This window comes from Ovis aries, chromosome 26 (assembly GCF_016772045.2).
Source record: "Ovis aries strain OAR_USU_Benz2616 breed Rambouillet chromosome 26, ARS-UI_Ramb_v3.0, whole genome shotgun sequence".
Taxonomy (NCBI): domain Eukaryota; kingdom Metazoa; phylum Chordata; class Mammalia; order Artiodactyla; family Bovidae; genus Ovis; species Ovis aries.
The window spans coordinates 41,451,068-41,473,028 of NC_056079.1; the positions used below are offsets into that span (position 1 = coordinate 41,451,068).

The 21,961-nt window shown below is 51.1% G+C and overlaps 1 protein-coding gene across 1 annotated transcript in view; it reads right to left on the reverse strand.

Moving 5' to 3' along the window:
- The window catches only part of UBE2E1 (ubiquitin conjugating enzyme E2 E1), a 68,072-nt gene extending 47,084 nt beyond the window's left edge, over positions 1 to 20,988 (reverse strand). The window contains exons 1-3 of the mRNA XM_027962725.2: positions 20,826 to 20,988; positions 19,746 to 19,930; positions 16,234 to 16,284 (exon numbers count right to left, since the gene is read on the reverse strand). Of these exons, the coding sequence (XP_027818526.1) occupies positions 16,234 to 16,284; positions 19,746 to 19,897 (203 nt within the window). The 5' untranslated portion in view covers positions 19,898 to 19,930; positions 20,826 to 20,988. The remainder of the gene's footprint in view (positions 1 to 16,233; positions 16,285 to 19,745; positions 19,931 to 20,825) is intronic.
- Between the last annotated feature and the right edge of the window lie 973 nt (positions 20,989 to 21,961).

The window sequence follows — 21,961 nt, forward strand, 5'->3', positions numbered from 1 at the left end:
CATAAATCAGGCTTTCTCACACTGTTCCTTCATTATTTTGCATAAAGTGAATACCCAGAATATTGGACACATCCATTCATTTTATAGTATAATTACCACAGTTCATTTAAAAGTCAAAAAACTTGAAGCGTTTTTGTATCGATTATTTTGTATTATCGGTGTAGCTTCCCTTCGAGCAAAATACCCATGTTTCATTTGCACTGAAATTGTGCCCCTTTTAAAAATTTTGGATGACATGCATAAATTCTAAGTGTGTAATTTTTTCTATAACGGTAAATAAGTGAAAATTTCCTAGAGGCCTCCTAACTTAGCTGTTATTAGGTCAGTCGAAAAAAATCACGAGGACCATTTCTTCAGTAAGAAAACCTACTCTTCTGTAAGAAATTATGTAATTTCTTATCAATGCCAACTCCAAACCTCCTGGAATCATTTATTAAATAGGCTGGAATTACATTTTACAGGTCATTTCTAGAACATCAGAATTTCAGTAGCTAAAGTTTCAAACACACACCTGAGAATGATTAGAACAGTAACCAATTTGTTAGTAATACTACCTGTGTTTGGCCTACATGTCCCTTTTAGTTCCAGTATTTCCACTTTCACTAACTAAAAGGTAGGGCAAACTATCACTCCACCGAAGAGTCTACCAAGCCAAGGACGCTGCCCCACAGTCCATGGCACAGACGTGGCGCTTCCGGCTGCGAGAGCCAGCCTGGAAGGGCCGCGGGAACTGAGGCGGGCCTGGGAGACCAGCAGGCTGTGCCCAGCCCACCGGGGCTGCACTGCCTGCCGGCCCAGCTCTGTCTGCGGCCCCTGCTCTGCTGGGGAGAGAGGCCGAGGTCCTGAGGCTTCCCCCCAGAAGCCCCACGCCACCTACCCTTCAGCTGGAAGCTGGGCAAGCAGGAGAGACCCAACCAAGAAGCCGCTTCTGTCAGCTATGCAGATGCCACAGGGCAGTCACTCTCACCCACCCGGTGCATCAGAAAGGCGAGCGGAGCGCCGTGACACGGCCCCTCGCGGGTTCAGACACAGACTCTGGGCGGCACATCTCTCACTGTTACGAAATTTCCAGATGTAAGATGTCCAGACACAGCAGGCATGACAGAGCTACCCACACAGCAGGCACGACAGAGCTACTCCATCCAGATACAACAGAAAGCTACATGAAGAAATGCCCGTGAATCTGTTCACAAGGCAAAAAACCCAAAAAACAACAGGGGTATTTACAAAGAGTAACTCCATAAGCTCTCTTTTTATGAGCTGGAAATTTTGTGTGAGACTACTAGGCCAATCATTGGAGAAGGCGTTGGCACCCCACTCCAGTCCTCTCGCCTTGAGAATCCCATGGACGGAGGAGCCTGGTGGGCTGCAGTCCCTGGGGTAGCAAAGAGTCGAACACGACTGAGCGACTTTACTTTCCCTTTCCACCTTCATGCATTGGAGAAGGAAATGGCAACCCACTCCAGTGTTCTTGCCTGGAGAATCCCAGCGACAGGGGCCTGGTGGGCTGCCGTCTATGGGGTTGCACAGAGTCAGACACGACTGAAGCGACTTAGCAGCAGCAGCAGGCCGATCACGGTGGTATAGACCATTCCTCTATTTAAAACTTTCCAATGGCCTTCTACTGAAATCAATACAATCTGACGGCTGCCCACCTCACCTCCTACTCCTCTAGACCCTCATGCATAATGTCTAGGCTTCTATTTGTTGTCTTTGGGCTTAAAAACGTCCTCTCGTGGCTGGCTCCTTGTCATCACTCGGGGCCATCTCTCCCAACCGGCATCAACCAATGCTCCCACTGGCCCTGTCACTCACTACTCTTAGTTAAGCCATTACTCTTAATTTCTTAGTACTGCTACCTAAAATTGCTTTTTTGTACACTTTCCTTCCAGTTTCATTGAAAAGTAATAGGCATACAGCACTGCATAAGTTTAAGGTGTACAGCGTAACGTTCTGACTTATGAATACATCACGAAGTGATGATCACAGTAAGTGAATATCCATCATCTCATACTGGACACAAAATTAAAGAAACAGAAAACCTTGTTTTTCTTGTGATGAGAACGGTTTCATACGTTTTTAACTTGTTCCTCCTCCGCATGCACGTAAGCTCCACGAGCACTGTCCCACGGCTCTATCTCATGTACCTGGCGCAACAGGAAGTGCCCAGATATGTTAGGACGAGCAACTGAGTGTGGGGTGGAACAGCCTAACACAGCTGCGTTTTAACTCAAAGGGCCGCCGGCTGGAGGACGCTGCGGCAGACTCGGCGCAGAGACTTGCAGACCGCTCCACGGGCCCCAGGGACACAGGCAGGCGGGGGCACCCCGCGCACTCCAGCTCGGCACTGACAGCCGTGCCAGGCAGGCGGGGGCACCCCGCGCACCCCAGCTCGGCACTGACAGCTGTGCCAGGCAGGCGGGGGCACCCCGCGCACCCCAGCTCGGCACTGACAACCGTGCCAGGCCTCAAGACACTTGCAAAGCTAGTGGTAAGATTGAACTGGAACAAACAAAAATCTGTCATTATCGCAGACAATTCTTCTGATGCAAATCACGTGTATTCAGGGTGTCACATGCTGTAAAAAGTCATTCAAGGAACATAACTCACTAACCTACTGGGCCTGGTGAACATCTGCTGGGGAACGAACCACACTTTCACAGTTCAGCCGACAGCGACTCACACTTACGTCTTTTCCTCACAAGTCCAGCGTCACAAACCTTTCTGATTCAAGTGAACATGTTCAGAACAAACAGAAAACTTCCCCCAACTGGCTAACTTTTTTGTTCTGAAGGGACGGGGGGGAGGGAGGGTGCACAGCAAGGACTAAGGAAGCCAGAAATGCCAGAGCAAAGCTGTGAAGATTTCAGCCCGAAAGGAAGTGGCAGACTAAGCCCGCATTATGTCATTAAGACTCAAGATTTGACTTGGCCCTTTAAACAACAAGACAGCATTTCTTTTCCTGCACCTCCAGGTCAGCCGACAAGTGTTATCATCGCACTGCATGGGCTGGCCCGACCTCAGAGAAGCTTCAGAACTGGAGGGGCTTCCTACCAGGTTCCAAAGTTTAACCTCTGGAAAGCTACGAGAGTTGGACTATGACCTCTAACTGTAGAAAGGTTTCAAGAGGAGCCCTGGAAAAAGACAAACGTAGTACTTGTCACCTGTGAATGAAACGCCACTCATCCCACAGTGAACAGGCCACAGAAAGAGAGAAGGGGACATCCAATCCTCCAAGCCCCAGAGTCCCCGTCACGACAACTGACCTGGGTAACTTCTCAGGGCTTCTTCCATAACCACGCATTCTAACTCGCGAGCACTGTAAGACAGGAGTTCCTCCCAGTCTGTCTGAAGGCAGTCAGAGCACACGGCAGTAACAGAAATTCTTACATCCACACAGCGCCCAGCAGCTATGGCCGGGAAGAACAAGAACCGACTTCAAACTTCGGTTCTAACGAGAACTGCGCCCTAGTGTGTGGTGTAAGACTGGCCCAGATTATTTGCCAAGCTGCTGGTCAGTTACTGTATCTGACTCTACCACCCCGTGCCTCCCTGGCGGCTCAGACGGTAAAGCGTCTGCCTGCAAGGCGGGAGGCCTTGGTTTGATCCCTGGGTCAGGAAGATCCCCTGGAGAAGGAAATGGCAACCCACTCCAGTATTCTTGCCTAGAGAATCCCCCGGACGGAGGAGTCTGACAGGCTACAGCCCACCGGGTGGCAAAGAGTCGGACACGACTGAGCGATTTCACTTTCACTTTCTTTCACTACGACCCCACGGACTGCAGGCCAGGCTCCTCTGTCCACGTGATTCTCCAGGGAACAGGTTGTCACTTCCTTCTCCTGAGAATCTTCCCTACCCAGGCATCAAGCCCATTATCTCCTGCTATGGCAGGTGAATTCTTTACCACTGAGCCACCTGTGAACCCCTTGGCAATGTTTACTATATAAGAAATGCATTTTGGATGTGAAAACATCTCAGTATTCTGAGCTACAAAGCAGCGGCTGTTTCTGGGGGCCTGCCAATCAGGCTGAAAAATAAATGTATGCACTCTGAGGACTTTCCTTAAAAGGGTCACTCAGGAAAGGACTGAGGCCAAAGCAGAACCGCATCCTATCAGCAATATAAGGCGCTGCTGCCTTTCCTGCCAGTCTCTGCTCACACATCACTATCAGCACGTAAGGCACATTTGCCCAACTGGTTACGCAGGTTAGAGGAAAAGCTCGCTCTCATGTTTGTGTGTGTGTGTGTGTGTGTGTATATAAAATCCTCCTGGGTGCTTGTTATGCAACAAACATTTTCTTTCAGAATCTTTGATGGTTACCACTTTAACCATCTTCTTTTCTTTAGGATCAATGTGTTCTAGCAGACTCAGCTAAGAAATAAAATTTTACAAAGCCAATCCCAGTAACCTTCCTGACACTGACATACATCTCCATAAAGGAGGAAGGGTTATGAGTGGCGGCAGGAGAAATTTAAGTTACTGGGGGAGCAAAGTAACCAAAACCCTTGTGGTTTCACAGTTACTGTCTGTCTTCCTCTGCCAGTACCTAATGCTTCTGTGACGCCAACAAATACTCTGAACAAGCTGAATGTCGTCTCCCAGCCCAGAAAAGTTCTTTATTCTGTCGTCGACCCCCAGACCTTTGCTCTCACTCTTCCAGGTGGTCTAAGCCACTAACTTACCCAATCGACCCCATCTACTGGAGGCCAGACTCCTCTGCCCATGTGATTCTCCAGAGAAGAACACTGGAACGGGTTGTCATTTCCTTCTCAGGTTCGAACCAGAGATGGAACCGAGGCCTCCCGCCTTGCGGGCAGACGCTTTACCATCCGAGCCACCAGGGAGGCACGGGGTCGTAGAGTCAGACACTGCTGAGGAACTGACCGGCAGACCGACAAACGACCTGAGCCAGTCTTAAATCAGACGCCTCGCCGCACAAGGCGAGCCCGCACCGGGACACAAGGCAGAAGCTCCCCACCGTACAAGTGAAGGCAGGCTCTGTGTCGTCAGTTTTACCTTACACATTTGTCAAAATTATTTGAATAAGAGAGATCATAAATAATTTCTCCTCCAAATACTCATTTACTATAATGACCTCTGCCAGTTTTAAAAAGTGAAAAATATCAATCATAATCCAAAATTCCACTTTTCAACACAGTGGAACAATGTCAATGAAATACAGTGTATTTTGGAGCTAGTGCTTTGACTGACAACTTTAGTGAGGTGAGTAAACAGACAACAACCAGACGCCTTAGGACAGCTGTGCAATCCCCCACCCCTGCTCCAACTCGGAATGGGAACCTGGCGTCTGTTTCTCTGCGTAACTGCTGTTTAAACATGGGGCTCTGATGGGGAGAACCAGGGAAGACCAACGTTTGCACTGTCTTATATGAAACTATTACCCACGCGCAGCGGTGACTCCAGGTGTCTTACTGCCTGTGGCTTATGGTGTGCAATTTACAAGTATGTGTCTTGAGAATCAACCTCAGAAAAAGGGTCACTTTCAATTCCCAAGTGACACAGCCCCAAGAGTGCCTGGGATAATCTGAAACAAATTAATAAAATAGGACTGGAAGATGATTGGAAAGGTGATGCTTGTAAGATCTTTGGAGTTCCAGGTACATTCCATGTAAGACAACGTAACAGTCAGCCTTAAAAGGCTGAAAAAACAATCGACTATGGTGAATAACTTCCGCTGTGTTAAAAGTAAACACATAAACCCATTTATTCTAGGGCATCCACAGGTATGAAGAGCACGAACCACTGCAAATCAAAGCAGGTAAGGAAGTTTAAGGATGGCAGCAGCAATTCACTGATTTTCCAATTTACCCACTACCTAGTATTTTCAAACCAAGTCCACCAGAAGGGATTTATCAAAACACAACATCTGAACCTCTGCACTGTTTACATGTGGCATCCACGCCACAGGTGTTAGCCGCAACGATCACAACAGCCTCGAATCTAGGAAAGCGGGAACTTTTCTCGTGGAGGGAGGGAAAAGGACCCCCCTCATCCTGAGAATTCACTGAAAATGGCAGACCCCCTCCCAAGAGAAATAACAGACACAATGTCAAGAACAATCACACTAGTGCAGACATCTGGCAACACTGACCCACTTCCCTGGATGAACACGATGAAACCTGCTAGTTGGGAAGAGCAACACAAATAAGCACCTTCTCCTTCTCGACAGTCAGCCCCACTACTGGCTCTGCCTCGTGAAGGTGCATAAAACCCGACAGACACCTGCCGGTCGCCGCTTCTCCCACGCAGCGGCACTGTTCAGAGCTGACGGCCACGCCACCCAGAACTCTTCCCCCTCGCTGCTTCCTGACCCCCGTCTCTTCCTTTTCCTTCTTTCTCTCTGTCTCCTCCTCTGGCTTCTCCTCCTGCCTCCACCACCTCTGTCTAGAAGGCGTCCGAGTCTTCAGCCTGGCCCTCTTCTCGCGCCTTCCTCTCCAGGTGAGCTGGAGGCTTCCGAGAGCCTCTACAAGCTGGCTTCTCCCAAGCGCACACACCTCAACTCTCTGTGTCTCGAGTCCATGCTCCTCCTCAGGAAAAGGAAAGGGAAGTCGCTCAGTCGTGTCCGACTCTTTGTGACCCCTCCATCCATGGGATTTTCCAAGCAGGATACTGGAATGGGTTGCCATTTCCTTCTCCAGGGGAACCTTCCAGACCCAGGGATCGAACTCGGGTCTCCCACGTTGCAGGCAGACGCTTTACCATCTGAGCCACCAGGGAAGGTGACTGATGCGCCAAAATACCAAAAAAGCAGCTTAGGCCTGGCCCAGGAGAGCTCTGCACCCCCTGTAATTACAGTATTAGCGAACAGTATGCTGCCCAGGTAACAGAACCCAGTGATAACTTACAGTCACGCAAAGTCAACAGGGCCCTCCTGACGGAGACATCACCTTGGCCTCCTGCAAGTTTATCATAAGCTACGTAGTGTGGCACAGGGCTTCCCTGGCGGCTCAGTGGTAAAGAGTCCACCCAGAATGCAGGAGACGTGGGTTCGATTCCCTGGTCAGGAAGATCCCCTGGAGAAGAAAATGGCAACCCACTCCCGTATGCTTACCTAGAGAATCCCATGGACAGAGGAGCCTGGTGGGCTACAGTCCACAGAGTCACAAGCAGTGGGACATGACTCCGCGATTCAACAATGAAGTGTGGCAGGGCCTCTGCAACAACCCACCGTCACTGGCACGTTTCCAGCAAGGAGCTGTCCGCACAGGGCGGCTCCCGGATAGCAGCTCTCCAGCAAGGAGCCCTGCGGAGAGCCTCACCTCTGCAGAAGGGGGTTTCCGGGGGGAGGAGCACTCCCTGACAGCATTACCGGGCCTGCTGCTTCACTCAGGGCACGACTGCACGGGAGGGGCAGAGCAAGCACGGCTCACTGCGCAGCCCCGCCTCACTCGCCGGTGCTGGGGGCTCCGTCAGAGGCCTCCGGCGTTGCCCGCACCTGCACGCACCCCACTCAGGAAAGGCTCTGGGCACAGGGAGCCGCTCGGGGAAGCCCAATTTACTCAGCACCCCTAAACCCATGCTCACTTCTTGGCAAACAGTAATCTTTTGAAGTCAAAACCCATGAACAAAGGTACTAGCATTTTCCGCATACATCTTCCCACACAAGCCACAGCACTGGCTTTCGTCCCCGCCCCCCCCCCCCCCCCCCCCCCGAGTTCCTCTGTAATGCCGGGAAGGTGAAAATTGCCAAGACAGATGGATGCCACCTCGGAAAGACTGCCAGCAATGGATAGCTGTAAACTGCGACGGCCGTCTCTCCAGCTCTTTCCAGTACTTTCTGAAGAGGGTAATGAGGGCATCCCATTAAACCATCAGACTCAAGTTGGGGTTCTGTGTTCGTGTTTTAATTTAACAAATGTGTACTGTTTACTCTCTCTCGGACAATGTAGGGATGCAAAGACGTAATCCCTGCTCTCAAGGACCTTCAAGTCTCCCAGGAAAGAACGGAAGAACACGGGGCGGGTACTGCCTTTCCAGCAGCTGGAGTGCTCCCCGAGGGCCACGAAGGCATCAGTGCTCTAGACACGGCCCCTCCACCATCAGGTTCGGGCCAGCAGCCTTCCAAAACACACGCTTTTCCACTGCCCTCCTCCCAGGTGGTGCTAGTGGCAAAGAGCCCGCCGCCCACGCAGTGACAGGAGAGACAGGGGTTTGGTCCCTGGTCCCTGGAGCCCCTAGAGGCAGGCATGGCCACCCACCCCAGTGTGGGTGTCTGGAGAAGCCCGTGGACAGGAGGGCCTGGCAGGCGACAGTCCACGGGGCTCAAAGGGTTGGGCGCGACGGCAGTGGCCTAGCGCTCACTTTCCCGTCTCAGGTCCGATCCTACTGTCTTCCCTACAAACTGTGCTCACCCCGCCGCTGCCTCTCCTGCCTTCTCACGCCTCCGTTCTCCGGCTACAGAGCGCACGCGCGTGCCTCAAGTCCACAGGAAGAGCCTCCCTGCCCTCCCCTACGGCTCGGAGCTCTCCCCTACTTGGCATCTGTGTTGACCAGGGCCTCGCTGCTCCCCCATCCCTCAGAGCGCAAATCTCAACTCTCCTCCTCCCGGGCGGTCGGGCGCACCTCATCCCCCACCTTCGCATCTCCGGGAGACGCCCACAGCCAGCCCCAGCCCCAGCACCCCGCCAGCCCACCGCAAACTCAATGCACAGAACCCCACACACAGGCGTCCCAACGCCCACAGCTCACTTCCAAACTGTTCTGCAAAGTAGAGACGAGACGGAGGCAAAGCACAGGCAGAAGTCTGACAGCTGATGCGCGCGGGTGAGCGCTGGTGCTCCCTGTAACACCCCTTCAGCTCTTCTGTAGTTTCCAAGTTTCCAGATTTAAAAAATTGGGGCAAAAAAATATGTAGGCTCAGAATAAAAACAGGAATCGTGGCTGCTGTTCTCTGGGCAGTTTGTAAGTGTAGCTTGCCTAATCTCAATAGGTGAGGAAGATCTGAGAGCTCGACAGCTGATGATAACAAGCCTAAGTGTACCATCAGCATGCAAGTCCTGGCTGACGCCCGGCAGGGAGCAGCAGGGCGCTCGGCGCTGTGTGTACGCTGTGTGTACGGGGTCCACAAGCACTCTCCCCGGGAGCGGGAGCCATCTCCTGGCCTCCCCGGCCTGTGCTCATGGCACCGCCGTCCTCCCGGACCCCTGAGCCCTCTCAAGCTGCCCACACCTCCATCAGGGGCCAAGGTCTGTGCTTCCAGTACTCTCCGCTGCTCTCCCCTCTCCACTGAGGCCACCACCTGTCCCCCTCCCAGGCCCACCTGCCCTCCCACCTGGACCCTGCGGCAGAAGTTCCACGCAGCCCTTGCTTCTCTGTCTGGATGCTCAGCTCTAACTGGACCATACTTCTGGTCTGAAGGGTTTCTGGCAACCCTCCAGCACCAGGAAGTCACACCGAAGCCTCGGGGCGACCCTGAGGAGCACGCGTCTCGTCGCCGCTTCTCCCACCCCTTCCCACTGCCTCGTTTGCTGTTGTGTAGTTGTCAAGTTGCGTCCAACGCTTTGCAACCCTGTGGACCACAGCCCACCAGGCTCCTCTGTCCATGGGCTCTCCCAGGCAAGAATACTGGAGCGGGTTGCCATTTCCTCCTCCAGGGGATCTTCCCCACCCAGGGATGGAACCCATGGCTCCCACTCATCGGGAAGGTTCTTCCCCACAGAGCCCCCTGGGAAGCCCCTGGCCACACGCTGGCTCCCTGGCGCCCAGCAGCGCCCTGGCTGCTTTCCTGTGTGACCCCATGGGCCTGCACAGGCGCCCCTTCTCCCCCAACAGGCTCCCTCACTCTCCCCACTCACTTCTGCTCTCCTGCACGGCCCCAGACACAAACCCTCACACCAGGAAATAGCGCACTCCTCTGAACCTTTAAAATAATGTCACATGCACATACTACTTTCCAAGCACTACTGACACTTCCAAGTACAACCCAAAATCTGTATGTGCGCCTCTCACCAAGATTCCTAAACAATGAAGTCCCTGAAGGCAATGACTTTCCACATGTGACAGGCACTCAAGGTTTATGACAGGAACCTAACATTCCTTTACACAAATCCAAAAAAACTGTAGTGCTGCCTCCTAAACCGCCGGCAATTTTCCCTTAAGATGCCAACGACATTTTAACAGCAGTATAGTCTTTTTTTTTTCCCTCTTTTAGTGTGGTAAAATATATAACACAAAATTTGCCATTTTAAACCACTTGAAAGTGTAAAATTCAGTGCCACTAATTACAATGACAACACCATGCAACTATCACCACTATCCGTTGGCCAAATTTTCATCACCCCAAACAGAAACTGCCCCTGTTAAGAAATAACTACCTATTCTCCCTTCCTCCTGCCCCTGGGAACCCTCCAATCTGCCTGTTCTAATTATTTCATCATGTAATTGGAATCATGTAATAATGTTTGTCCTTCTGTCTAGCTTATTTTCCAGCTCATTCATGGTGTATAGCACAAATCAGAACTTCATTCCACGGGGCTTCCTTGGCAGTCCAATGGCTGACTCTCACTTCCACTGAGGGGGGTGAGGGTTCGATCACCCCTCACTTCCCTGGGAGAACTAAGATCCCATGTGCTGTGCAGTGCAGCAGCGGGTGGGGACAGCTTTTCGGGGCTGAAAAATGTTCCATTATACGGATAGGCCACATTTTGTTTATCCACTTATCTGCTGATGGACACTTGGTTATGTGCACGTTTTGACTACTATGAGCAGCTATGAACACCGACTCAATGCAGAGTCCCTGCTTTCAACCCTTTTGGGACAACACTTAGGAGCAGAATTGCTGGGTCACACAGGAATTCTTTTCCGCTTTATAGGGAACAACAGCAGTATAGTTTTACAATTTACACATGCGGTCTTTTGGGAAGCACAACACCCACAAGAGTTCCTACTCATTTAGGAAACAATTCACTTTTAGACAGGTAACAGATAAATGAAAGATACATACAAGGAAGGCTATTTTTCAGCAGGTAAGGTGAGACAGGGTTTTGGTACAGGAAGACTTCTATTGAACCTGTTTCTTAAACCCAAGCAAGCACACAAAACATGCTTGGGCAAAATGACCGGCCTTTACTGCTGTAAGAAGAGGGTCATCTCTTTTCAGTCCAAGCTTAGCAGTCTGGGATTTCTAAACTGATATCTCACTATTATTACCACCAACGCCAGGAGACTTTACAGAACCAACAGAATACAAACATGTAAAGTCACAGACACCATCAGTGCTGACCCAGAGCACCTCTGTAAGGGCAAGGGCAGAGGAGACCACCAGGAGTATCTTCCACTCTTTACTCCACAACTTCTGCCTCTCAGCCTCTCAAAAACATCCATTCTTACAATCAAGTAACAGCCTAAAACTGTGCTTAGAATACAAGCTACAAAACGCAACGTTAGGAAAAAAGATGAGCTAGTAAAGGGGGCTCAGTGGGCAGCTCCAATAGCGTCAGCGCAGAACGCAATCAGGAAGCCCTCAATCTCACATGAACTGTACGACACCCTGAGGCAGGCTGGCCAGGGGCCCAGCCCTTTCAGTGACCGAGGAAAAGAGGGCTGAGAACACTGCTTTATGGTTAACGCTCCTGACATTAGCCTTTGTATCATATTAAAAAAAGGGTAAGTGTAGCCGTAAAACTTTAAAACCACTGTATCTGATTTCATTCTAGGTCTCCCCCCAAAATAAAAAGCACTGACTTCGTTGGGTTTATATACTTAGAAAAATAATGCTCAAAATGTAATAAAGTCATCTCATATAAAATGAAATTTTATTTTTATTATTCATACATGCCTGAAATGTTTAATGACTTCTCTAAGACACTTTGTCCTAGATAGCACCCTGCCTCAAATCTTAATTTTTAGGTTTTGAGGCACTAAATGAGTATTTACTTAAAATTCTGATATATCTAATAAGAGAAATCTGAAGTTTAAAGGACTTGCACAAAATGTGTCATTTATTATGTGCAGACATACAGGCCACAGACATTTATGGATACAGGTTAGTTATGTAGCTATAACTAGTCAGTTTAGCAAAGCTTGAGCCTCAGGCTGAACGTAACAGCTACAAAACTGACTCTGGGGGCCCAGAGTTCACCAGCTATCTAAAAGGCATCATTTTACAATCCAATGCTTTAGGAAATCATTACAGTAGTTAAGACTGCATTCTTCTTCTAAATGAGTGAGAGCCAAAATGTAGGGGCAAAAGCCTCACCAAAAGCACAGTACATGAACTGGGAGACGAGTTATGACCGTATTTATACGTACAAACGTAATCGTTCAGAGATACCAAGGAATTTCATTTAAATGGCAATACACAGTAATTTTAAAAATACAGTTTAAAATACTTTTGAGGTCACTGACTGTATTAAAGAAGGGAACAAAAAAGCTGGCTTAAAACTCAACATTCAAAAAACTAAGATCGTGGCATCCCATCCCATCACTTCATGGCAAATAGATGGTGAAAAAGTGGCAACAGTGACGTTTCATTTTCTCGGGCTCCAAAATCACTGCAGACGGTTCCTGCAGCCATGAAACTAGAAAACGCTTGCTCCTTGGAAGAAAAACTGTAACACATCTAGACAGCATTTTAAAAACCTGAGACAGAGGTCCATCTAGTCGAAGCTATCTACGGTTCTCCCGGTAGTCACATACAGACGTGAGAGCTAAACCATAAAGAAGGCTGAGCGCTAAATAACTGATGCCTTCGAACTGTGGTGCAAGAGAAGACTCTTGAGAGTTCCTTGGACAGCAAGATCAAACCAGTCAATCCTAAAGGAAATCAACCCCGAATATTCACTGGAAAGACTGATGCTGAAGCTCCAATACTTTGGCTACCAAATGCGAAAAGCTGACTCACTGGCAAAGACCCTGGTGGTGGGAATGACTGAGGGCAGGAGAAGGAGGTGACAGGATTAGATGGCTGGACGGCATCACCGACTCAATGAGCATGAATGTGAACAAACTCAGGGAGACGGTGAAGGACTAGAAGCTGGGGCGCCGCAGTCCACGGGGTCGCACAGCAGCACACAAACCAACACCACCGATCGAATACAGCCCTCATTCCGTTCTTCAACATAAAACGCTGAGGGCTTAGCTTGATGTGCTCAGTCATAACTTTGTTAGAAACTGCATTTCACACAGGTTTGGAAGCTCAGTAAGTTCACATGTATTTGTCAAGTGCTGAAAGTACTCAACACATCCAGTGCACCTTCAGGAGAAGCAATTCTCCCATTGATTTGCAATAATCAATGGTTGACTGAAAGGTTACTATGTGCCAGCTACTATACTTTAATAAAGTAACGTAGGTAATTTTAAAGCCACACACTCAATAGTGTCTGAAAAAAGGAAGTTCTACAAAAGCTTAATATACATTAATTGAAAGCTAATTATTTAACTCAAAATGCAGTTTACAATTGTCGAAATTAAAAATTTTTAAGAATCAAGCTATCAAGTTTTCATGCTGAGTAACATTAAGAACATTATAAAGAAATAAACATCCATACATTCACTTTATCACTTAATTCACACATTTTAATTGGAAGCTAGCTTCCCTGGTCGGAGAAGGCGATGGCACCCCACTCCAGTACTCTTGCCTGGAGAATCCCATGGACAGAGGAGCCTGGTGGGCTGCAGTCCATGGGGTCCCGAAGAGTCGGACACGACTGAGCCACTTCCCTTTCACTTTTCACTTTCATGCACTGGAGAAGGAAATGGCAACCCACTCCAGTGCTCTTGCCTGGAGAATCCCAGGGACAGGGGAGCCTGGTGGGCTGCCGTCTATGGGGTCACACAGAGTCAGACACGATGAAGCGACTTCGCAGCAGCCTCCCTGGTGGCTCTGAAGGTAAAGAATCTGCCTGCAATGCGGGAGACCTGGTTTGAATCCCTGGGTGGGGAAGATCCCCTGGAGAAGGGAAAGGCTACCCACTCCAGTATTCTTGCCTGGAGAATCTCATGGACAGAGGAGCCTGGTGAGCTACAGTCCATGGGATCACAAAGAGTTGAACATGAACTTCAAAAAGTAGCTTTAAATTATCCATTTCCATCTCAAATAACAATGTACATTAAAATAGTAAATGATTCAATCCCATAAGGTACCAACACAAAACCTAAAACCAAACTCGTTTATGTTAGCTGACTGTTGGGGTATTGTATAACATTCTGTCAGTAACACTAGTAAACCAACCAAAAGTAGAAATCACAGTTCATGGTACTTAAACAGCCCTACTGGAAAACACCTTCAGAAAAATAAGGCAGTGTTTACTTTTGAAAGACAACATAATACACATGTCCCTCCCAAAATAAAAATGTCTTGTGTTTTCTCTGAAACTGAAGAGAAATTCTTTCAAAATGTTTAAGCATGTTAAAGCTGGTGTCCCCACCACCCACAACCCAACATCCATCCAGTTTGGGGCTTCCCCTCGTGCCCAAGTGATTAATGGTCAGAGGTTTCACCTTGAAAGGTCCTTAGGAAGGTTTTCCAAGGATAAGAAGTTCTACATGTTGAGCAACACAAATCTCTCGCACGGGAACTCAGCTAAAATGGTTGGAAACTAAAGTGTACTGAGAACTGATTTTTTAAAGAAAATGACTAATCCCATGAAAACCTTCAAACTGTTTACAATTTTAAACTGTAAATTTAATAAAGCAGTTTATGCCTTGATAAACATTATTAGTTTTGAAGTCATGCTTTAAAAGCTTGGTACCTAAATCAGCTAAAGCTGTCTGAACGCACAAGACACGCATGGAAGAGATGTGATATCAGATGTGTGGGTGATAAGGACGGGAGAAGACGTACCTTGAGCCACAGGCCTCCAGCCCAACGAGGCTGCCACCAAGATGAAAGAGGAAAATATCCCAGGCCTAAGCCTGGCCCATTTCTCAACTGCGCAGAAAGACAGTCTGAAAAGATTCTTAAAAGCCAAGAGAGAAATCCTCCAGAACGATTAACTGGCTACAAACTATAGTTTAAGGGCATTTTAAACTCAGAAAACAGGACAAGATTTTACCAAGCAACACCCCACACCTGACCGACTGTAAGAACATGTTAGGAAAACGGCAGTATTAGAGCTTTCCCCACTTAATCTATTAACCATAGCTTAGAAAGCTCAGTGTTCATAAGCAAAACATTCCCTTTAGTTTTTCAACCTGAATATTTCCACAGGCGCATTTTAAATTCTGTGTTTATCACCACTGTTATCTGCTAGTAACAACTTCCTCCTATGCCATGTAAGTTCAGTACACTTCTAAAACACCACATCCTATTCCAATTATCAATCCTGAGAACTAAGAATCAGCTTCACTGTTACAGTTAATTTTCAGACTGTGGGAGTAACAGAATTGAATAATTAATCTCTAGCACCTAAGTCCTTGGTCGCAGAAGGCGATGGCACCCCACTCCAGTGCTCTTGCCTGGAAAATCCCACGGACAGAGGAGCCTGGTGGGCTGCAGTCCCCGGGGTCGCTGAGGGTGGGACACCACTGAGCGACTTCCCTGTCACGTTTCACTTTCACGCACTGGAGAAGGCAATGGCAACCCGCTCCCGAGTTCTTGCCTGGAGAATCCCAGGGACGGGGCAGCCTGGTGGGCTGCCGTCTACGGGGTCGCACAGAGTCAGACACGACTGGGGCGACTTCGCAGCAGCAGCAAGTCCTCCGTCACTTCACGCTGATTTAGTAAAATCATCCAGTCTTCCACCTCGACCCAACAAAAGCCAAGCGGCCATTTTAAATCAAGTCATCACCAAATCCTTCAAAAGCGTGTATCAAATTGTTTTGAAACTGAAACACGCATTACATACACACAGAGTAATGCAATTTTGAGGAAAAACATCTCTACGGAAGAGTTAAAATCTATGAAATAAAGTAAAAACCTCTTTATCAAAGCCACAAACTACATCCTGAACCGCTCAGCCCAAAGTCCAACACAAAAATGCATACAACCTAACTTGTGAAGATGCGGCTCCATCAGCTTGAAGAACAAAGCCGGCAGCTTTCTGAACTGAAACGTCCCTACGCGTCCAGGGCTCACCGCCCTCGGGGGCCATGAGGGGGTCCCCTCGGACGACCCGGCGCGCGGCGGCGCGGACTCGGCCCCGGCCCGGCCGGCTTCCGGCGGGAGCTCGGGGTCGGCGGCCCACAACCGCCGGCCAAGGCACAAAAGCAGCAGTCTGCAACAGGGAGCGGAGACCTACCGCTCAGAGCGGGGACCGGGGAGAGGCGCTCACCTGCAGTTGGGCGGAGGGTCTAGAGTGATGTCCGCCAGCTCCTTCTGAATCCTGGATCGGGAGGCGAGGGGAGAGAAAGACAGCGCGTCAGGGCGGCCGCGCGCAGGGCTGAACCCCCCGCCCGGGTTCGAGGCCCGCCTCGCGCACCGCCCCTCGGCTCCCGCTCGGCGCCGCCGCCGCGACCCTTCTGGAGCGCCTCGCCCGCGGCCGGCTTCCCGCCCGCAGCCGCCCGCCCGCCGCCCCCGCCCCCGCCCCGCACGGCGCCCCCCTCCGGCCGCCCGCGGCCCGGGACGCAGCCAACATGGCCGCTGACCGCCCCGCCGCCGGGCCGTCGGGCGGGGGCGGCGCAGGCCGCGCGGCGCCCCCGGAGGGCCCCGCCCGCGGCGCACACAGCAGCGGCCCGGCCGCGGCCCCCCGCGCCCCGCCCGGACACCCCGCCCGCGGCCCGCAAGGTGCACCGGGCCCGGCCCCCGGCCCGCCCCGCTGGCCCGCACTCCCCGGCGGCCCCGGCCGCACCCGCACGGGTTCTGAACCCGGGACCCCCCCCCCTCCGCCCCCGGGCTCCCGTCCCCCCTTCCCCGCAGCGCCCCGCCACTGCACGGAGCCCATCCCCCGCCCCGGGCCGACGCCGCCCGGCCTTTACTCCGGGCCGGCCTTTGTCTTCGGCCTACCTAGGCGCCCAGAGCATCAGTTCAGACCAAAGTTTGTGGCCGTGAAGCCTCCGCCACCTTCCAGACCCAGCCTGCTGTCTTTACCACCTTTCCCGCCCCTATCGTATCAAGCCCTAAAGGGCTATGCTACAATTTAAAAATCCCACATAGGCAATACAGGAGTAAAAAACACACAGTCTAAAAGCAATCAATCCTAATGGATGCTCTGCTCTTCCCTTCCCAAAGGTGTTGAGGGTAGGATGACAGGACTAGCTAGCTGCGATTGCAAAAGGTTTATGAAGGCAGTTTTTTTCATTTATAAGTCAAGAGAAATTTACTTCGGATTGGGGGTGGTGATTAGGGAAGTTCCGTAAACTTTCCCGAGTGGAGGACATTTGTCCCCTGCAAATCTGGCTCACTGTAGAAAGGGCTTTGCTATCTCTGGTGTCTACTTATCTGTGTCCTGCTCAATTCTTTTGCTGTCAATCATCTATCAGCTCTGGGCCCTTGGCATCCCTGGTGTTTGACTCATTATTGTATGTCAGGCAAAGCTGGGATCCTGGGATTCCCGCTTCTTTACCTGCATCTACTACAGTGGCTGTGTACGTTAAGGCCTATGTACAGGGGCAAAAATCACCTCCCCCTAAGCACAACTGGTATAAATTTTCCTTGTCAATCCAATCTCTCTGATAAAATATTCACCGAAAAGGGAGCTGTTTCTTTAATACCTAAAAAAGATACCAGACAGCTTTATCCACTTCATTTCTACAGCAAACATTCATACTACTTCTAGAATACTGGGAAAAGATTTCTAAGAGTAATCCACACATGTTCCACGGAGTATTTCTTATCCAGTCCACCAGCAGTGGGGGCTTTTCCTTCAGCTGTGGACTAAAAACCAACAGCTTCCTTCTAATATGCAGTTCAGTAACCTTCTGTGGGCCAACTCAGGCTTCTTTCTTTCCATCTCCTAGTATATGTGCCCATCCCAATTCTATTCCTACCTTCCAAATCAATTTCCCAGACCAGCAGCTACAGGGTCCCAGTGACCTCTTTTCCCCTTGTTCTTCTGTGGATATGAGGCCTCCTCTGTTTTTTCACCTTTACTATTAACCACAGCTCTGCTTTATGGTAACAGCCACTCTTTCAGCAAGATTCCCAGGGAGCTAAAGCTGATGTTAATTTGATAAAATTACTGTTGGAAGCGTCCCACCTTTCATTTATTTTACACCTACCATCTCTTTCCCAGGCATTTCCAAATGAGTTTTTAACTCCCGTAGCATAAATGGACAAATTGTGTCTAATGAAGAAAAAAAACTGTCTCTAATTTGCTTACATAAAGCAGACAATTTTATATTTGACACCTGTGCCTTTATCCCCAAATATATTCCTGGACACTAGGGTAATCCAGCAAAATATAAAAGTGCTAATGAACTAACGCAAATATTCTGCCTTAGGTCAGGCCAAAAGCTGCCCTCAGCTTGGATCAGAGAGCCCAGAAAAAGGGAGGGGGAATGAAGAGAAGGGTCCATCCAAAGCAGGCAGGGGAGATGCCAGGCTTGGGGAGAACCAGCACAGGGCTGATAGCGGAGGGCCGCTCAGGACTCCTGGGAAGCTGAGATGCGATCAAACAACCTCGCTGAAAATGAGAATCTTGCCAAGGCACCTTGCCACGTAACTCTACACATATACACTGTTTACAGTAAGCCAGAGTCTTTTCTTCATCTCCTGTGCTTAGGTCACCAAAGCATTTTATCAACTTTCCAAATTTCAGGGAAAATGACAGGACAAACTTTCTAACTAAAAGTTTTGGCTCACTACTCAGTGGAGAGACTTAAAGCCTCCTGTTCCATTTTTTTAACGATCTTTTAAGACAGACATCTTTACCTAAGCTACCATTTCAATTCCTTATTATCTTCCTGGTTTGCCACTTTAAAGTTTAATGACTGTACACTGGACAACCGGATTTATGAAAAGGAATGGAGGCTCCAAGGAATCTGCTGTAGACTAAGGCTCGTGAGGATCAGAGGATACTACTGAAGGATGATGGAGATTAAAAGTAACTTCTATCAGAGACATAAGAGGGAGAGAAAAAAGAAAAAGAGCTACTGCTTGAATTCAACTTGTGTTGACAAAAGTGTTTTTGTTTTGTTTACAGCATAAAAGAAAACAGCATGAAAAAAAATTTGAGCTTCCCGGAAATTTAAGTGGAGGTTCTCAAAAAAACACAAAGAATCCCCAAAACAGCCTAGAATAACTAATTTACATCACTTATTGACTCATTAATTTGCCTCAACTCTCTAAATCAGAAAAATCTCTTTAAATCCCATCTGAAAACATCCATCTCCATCTATTAAATTTTTCACTCTGCTAACGTGAGTTAGTTATTCCTTACGCCATGTGTGGAGAAAGCACTATTCAAAGAGAGATCCTATGTGCAACAGGTGAGAAGGCAGTAAGACAGAGATAGAAATCGTCGTGATAGAGCTGTCCGGGCAGGTATTAATAATTAAGTGGGATGACAGTCTTGGGGAGGGTCACAGATTAGTGATTAACAGGACAAATAATTTGAAATCAGATTTGGAGGTCACTAGTAACACTCATGCGGATTCTTACAAACTGCAGCAAGATACGGGGAAGGCAAGCCACAACAGCTGCATGGAGACAATGATCAGAAGTAAAAACAGAAGCAGCAAGAGAGAGAAATAATTCGGGCTTTCAAGGTCCTTTTTTCCCTTTTTATGAACACATAAGCCCTGAGGAGCGTGTAAGCTACCCTCACTGGAAGCGGACCCAATGCAACCGGAGGCCGTGCGGGCAATAGGAAGCCTGCTTTGGGGGGCGGGGGTGGGGTTTGGGTACCTCTTGGCGCTGGTGGAGAGGAGTTTGGAGTTTTTGCTCATGCTGACTTTGCTCTCCTTCTTCTTGGGGGTGTTTGCTTCTTTCTCAGTTTGCTGGTTGGAGGACGAAGACGAGGAGGAGCTGGTGCTGGCCCTCGAATCGTCATCCGACATAGCGAACCCCCCGCCCCACCCCGCAAACAGCCCCTGCAGGAGGAGGGAGACAAAACAGAAAGGCCGGTGTAGACACGGAACTCGGGCGCTGTCAGGAGGGCTCGGGCCCCGGCCGCCCCCCCGCCCTCCACGCGCTTTCCCGAATCTCCAGGCCCATCACGGCCTCTGCGAGTCGGACGCGGGCTGTTTGTCTATATTCCTGGCCCCGAGTGGGGGCCGCGGTGGGGACCGGCCGGGAGCGCGGCGCGCCGCCCCTCCGCCGCCCTCGAGGCTCCCCTCCGGGCGGGGGCCGGGCCGGCCGGCCTCGATTGGTGTGCGGCGGCCCCCGGGGGTCGCGGGGGCCGGGAACGGAGTTCGGCGGGGCGGGGAGGCCGGGGAGGGGCGAGGGAGGAAGCCGAAAGGGGGGACGGGGACGGGGAGCGGGCGCCGGTGGGTGGTGGGGAGCCGGGCGGCGGGCGGGGGCGCCGAGGCCAGGCCCCCCCCCCCCAGTCCCGGGCCGGCCCCCGGGGGCGCGGCCGGGCGGGGGTCCCAGCACTGGCAAGGGCGCCGCCGGGGTCGGGGTACGGGGCCTCCCCGGCGGAGGGGTAACAATGAGCGCGGCCGCCCTGGGGAGCTAGCCCCGCGGGCCCCCGCCTCGGGGACACGGGGCGCCCCTCCCCTCCCCCTCCACGGGCCTCGGCGGCCCCGGGAGCCCCCCGTGGCCGCGCTGACAGTTCGAGCCCCGGCAGCCCCCCCCCGCCCCCGCCGCGGGCGGCCCTCGCGCCCCACGCGGCCCGGGGTCCCCGCCCATCCCCCCGCGGGCGGGCCCGGCCCCCCGCCGTCCCCCAGCCCCGGCCCCGCGCCCGGCGGCCGCCCGGGCGGCTAGGGGCGGCCCCGAGGCCCGGCGGCGCGGCCGGGGGCCGGCGGGCGGCGCGGGGGATCCCCGTACCTCTCTTTGTGTCTGGCTGCTCCGTGCCGCCGCGGCGGCTGCTGCTGCGGCTGCGGCTGGGCCTGGCCACTCGTGTCTCTCTCTCGCCGGGAGAGAAGCGGAAGTGCAGCAGCAGCAACTATTAAACAGGCAATGGCTTCCCCCGCCACACACGCTCGCCCGCGCCCCGCCCCGCCCCGCGCAGGCCCCGCCCCGCGCAGGCCCCGCCCCCGCCCGCGCAGGCCCCGCCCCGCGCCCCTCCCCCCGCACGCGCGCCCTCCCCCCAGCGCGCACCTCAGCACCTCGGGCGCCGGGCGGGGGGCCGAGGTCTCGCGTGGCCTGGGGACCCCGCCCCCGCCCCCGCCCGCGCTGGGAGTGGGTGCGGGTGCCGAGAACTGCTCCGAGTGGGGAGGTGACCTGAGGAAGTCCTCCCGCGAGGGGCTTTTGCCAGGGAGACTCGAGGGTGGCCGACTGGTTTAAAAAAAAAAACAACAGGTGATCCGGTAGCCAGGACTTTGGACGAGAGAATGGCCCCGGGAACTGCTCCTAAAAGTGATCAGCCTAAGGGGAAATGAGAAATCCCACGACAGGCTTTCCTATGGGCTGACCTGGCTTCTCCCTCTGACGGTTTACCTGCTAGGAGCAGAAGTAGGTGCAGGCTCGCCTGTGAGGAACGGGACTTTTCTGCCCAGACACGTGCCGTTTTACAATTTTAGGTATTTCCAGTCATTTTTATAGACAGAGGTGGTGTTTTCTAAAAGTGATACAAAGAATTTCGTGACAGAAAAAACCAACCAACGTGTGACAGTCTCACGAATGTGAGAAATCAATGGGAATACACTCTGTACTACTGCATTAGACTGGATTTAGAATTTTTGGTGTCAGAATTTGGATTAAAAGTTTGGGGGACCGCTGTACATTCTTCAGCTACAATACAAACGCCATTCAAATAATCATACAATTTTTCTAAAAGTCCCTCTAATTCTGAATTGTTCATTTAGTATTCTTAACAAGATTACTTTTTTCAAGCCATCAAATTGATTATGTTTCACATTTATTCCTCATTTCAATTGAAGGAAATTGAAGAAATAGGTATGATGTTACAGGTAGGAAGTGTAGTACATTAAGCCACTGTCCAGTCAGATTTCCATGGGCCA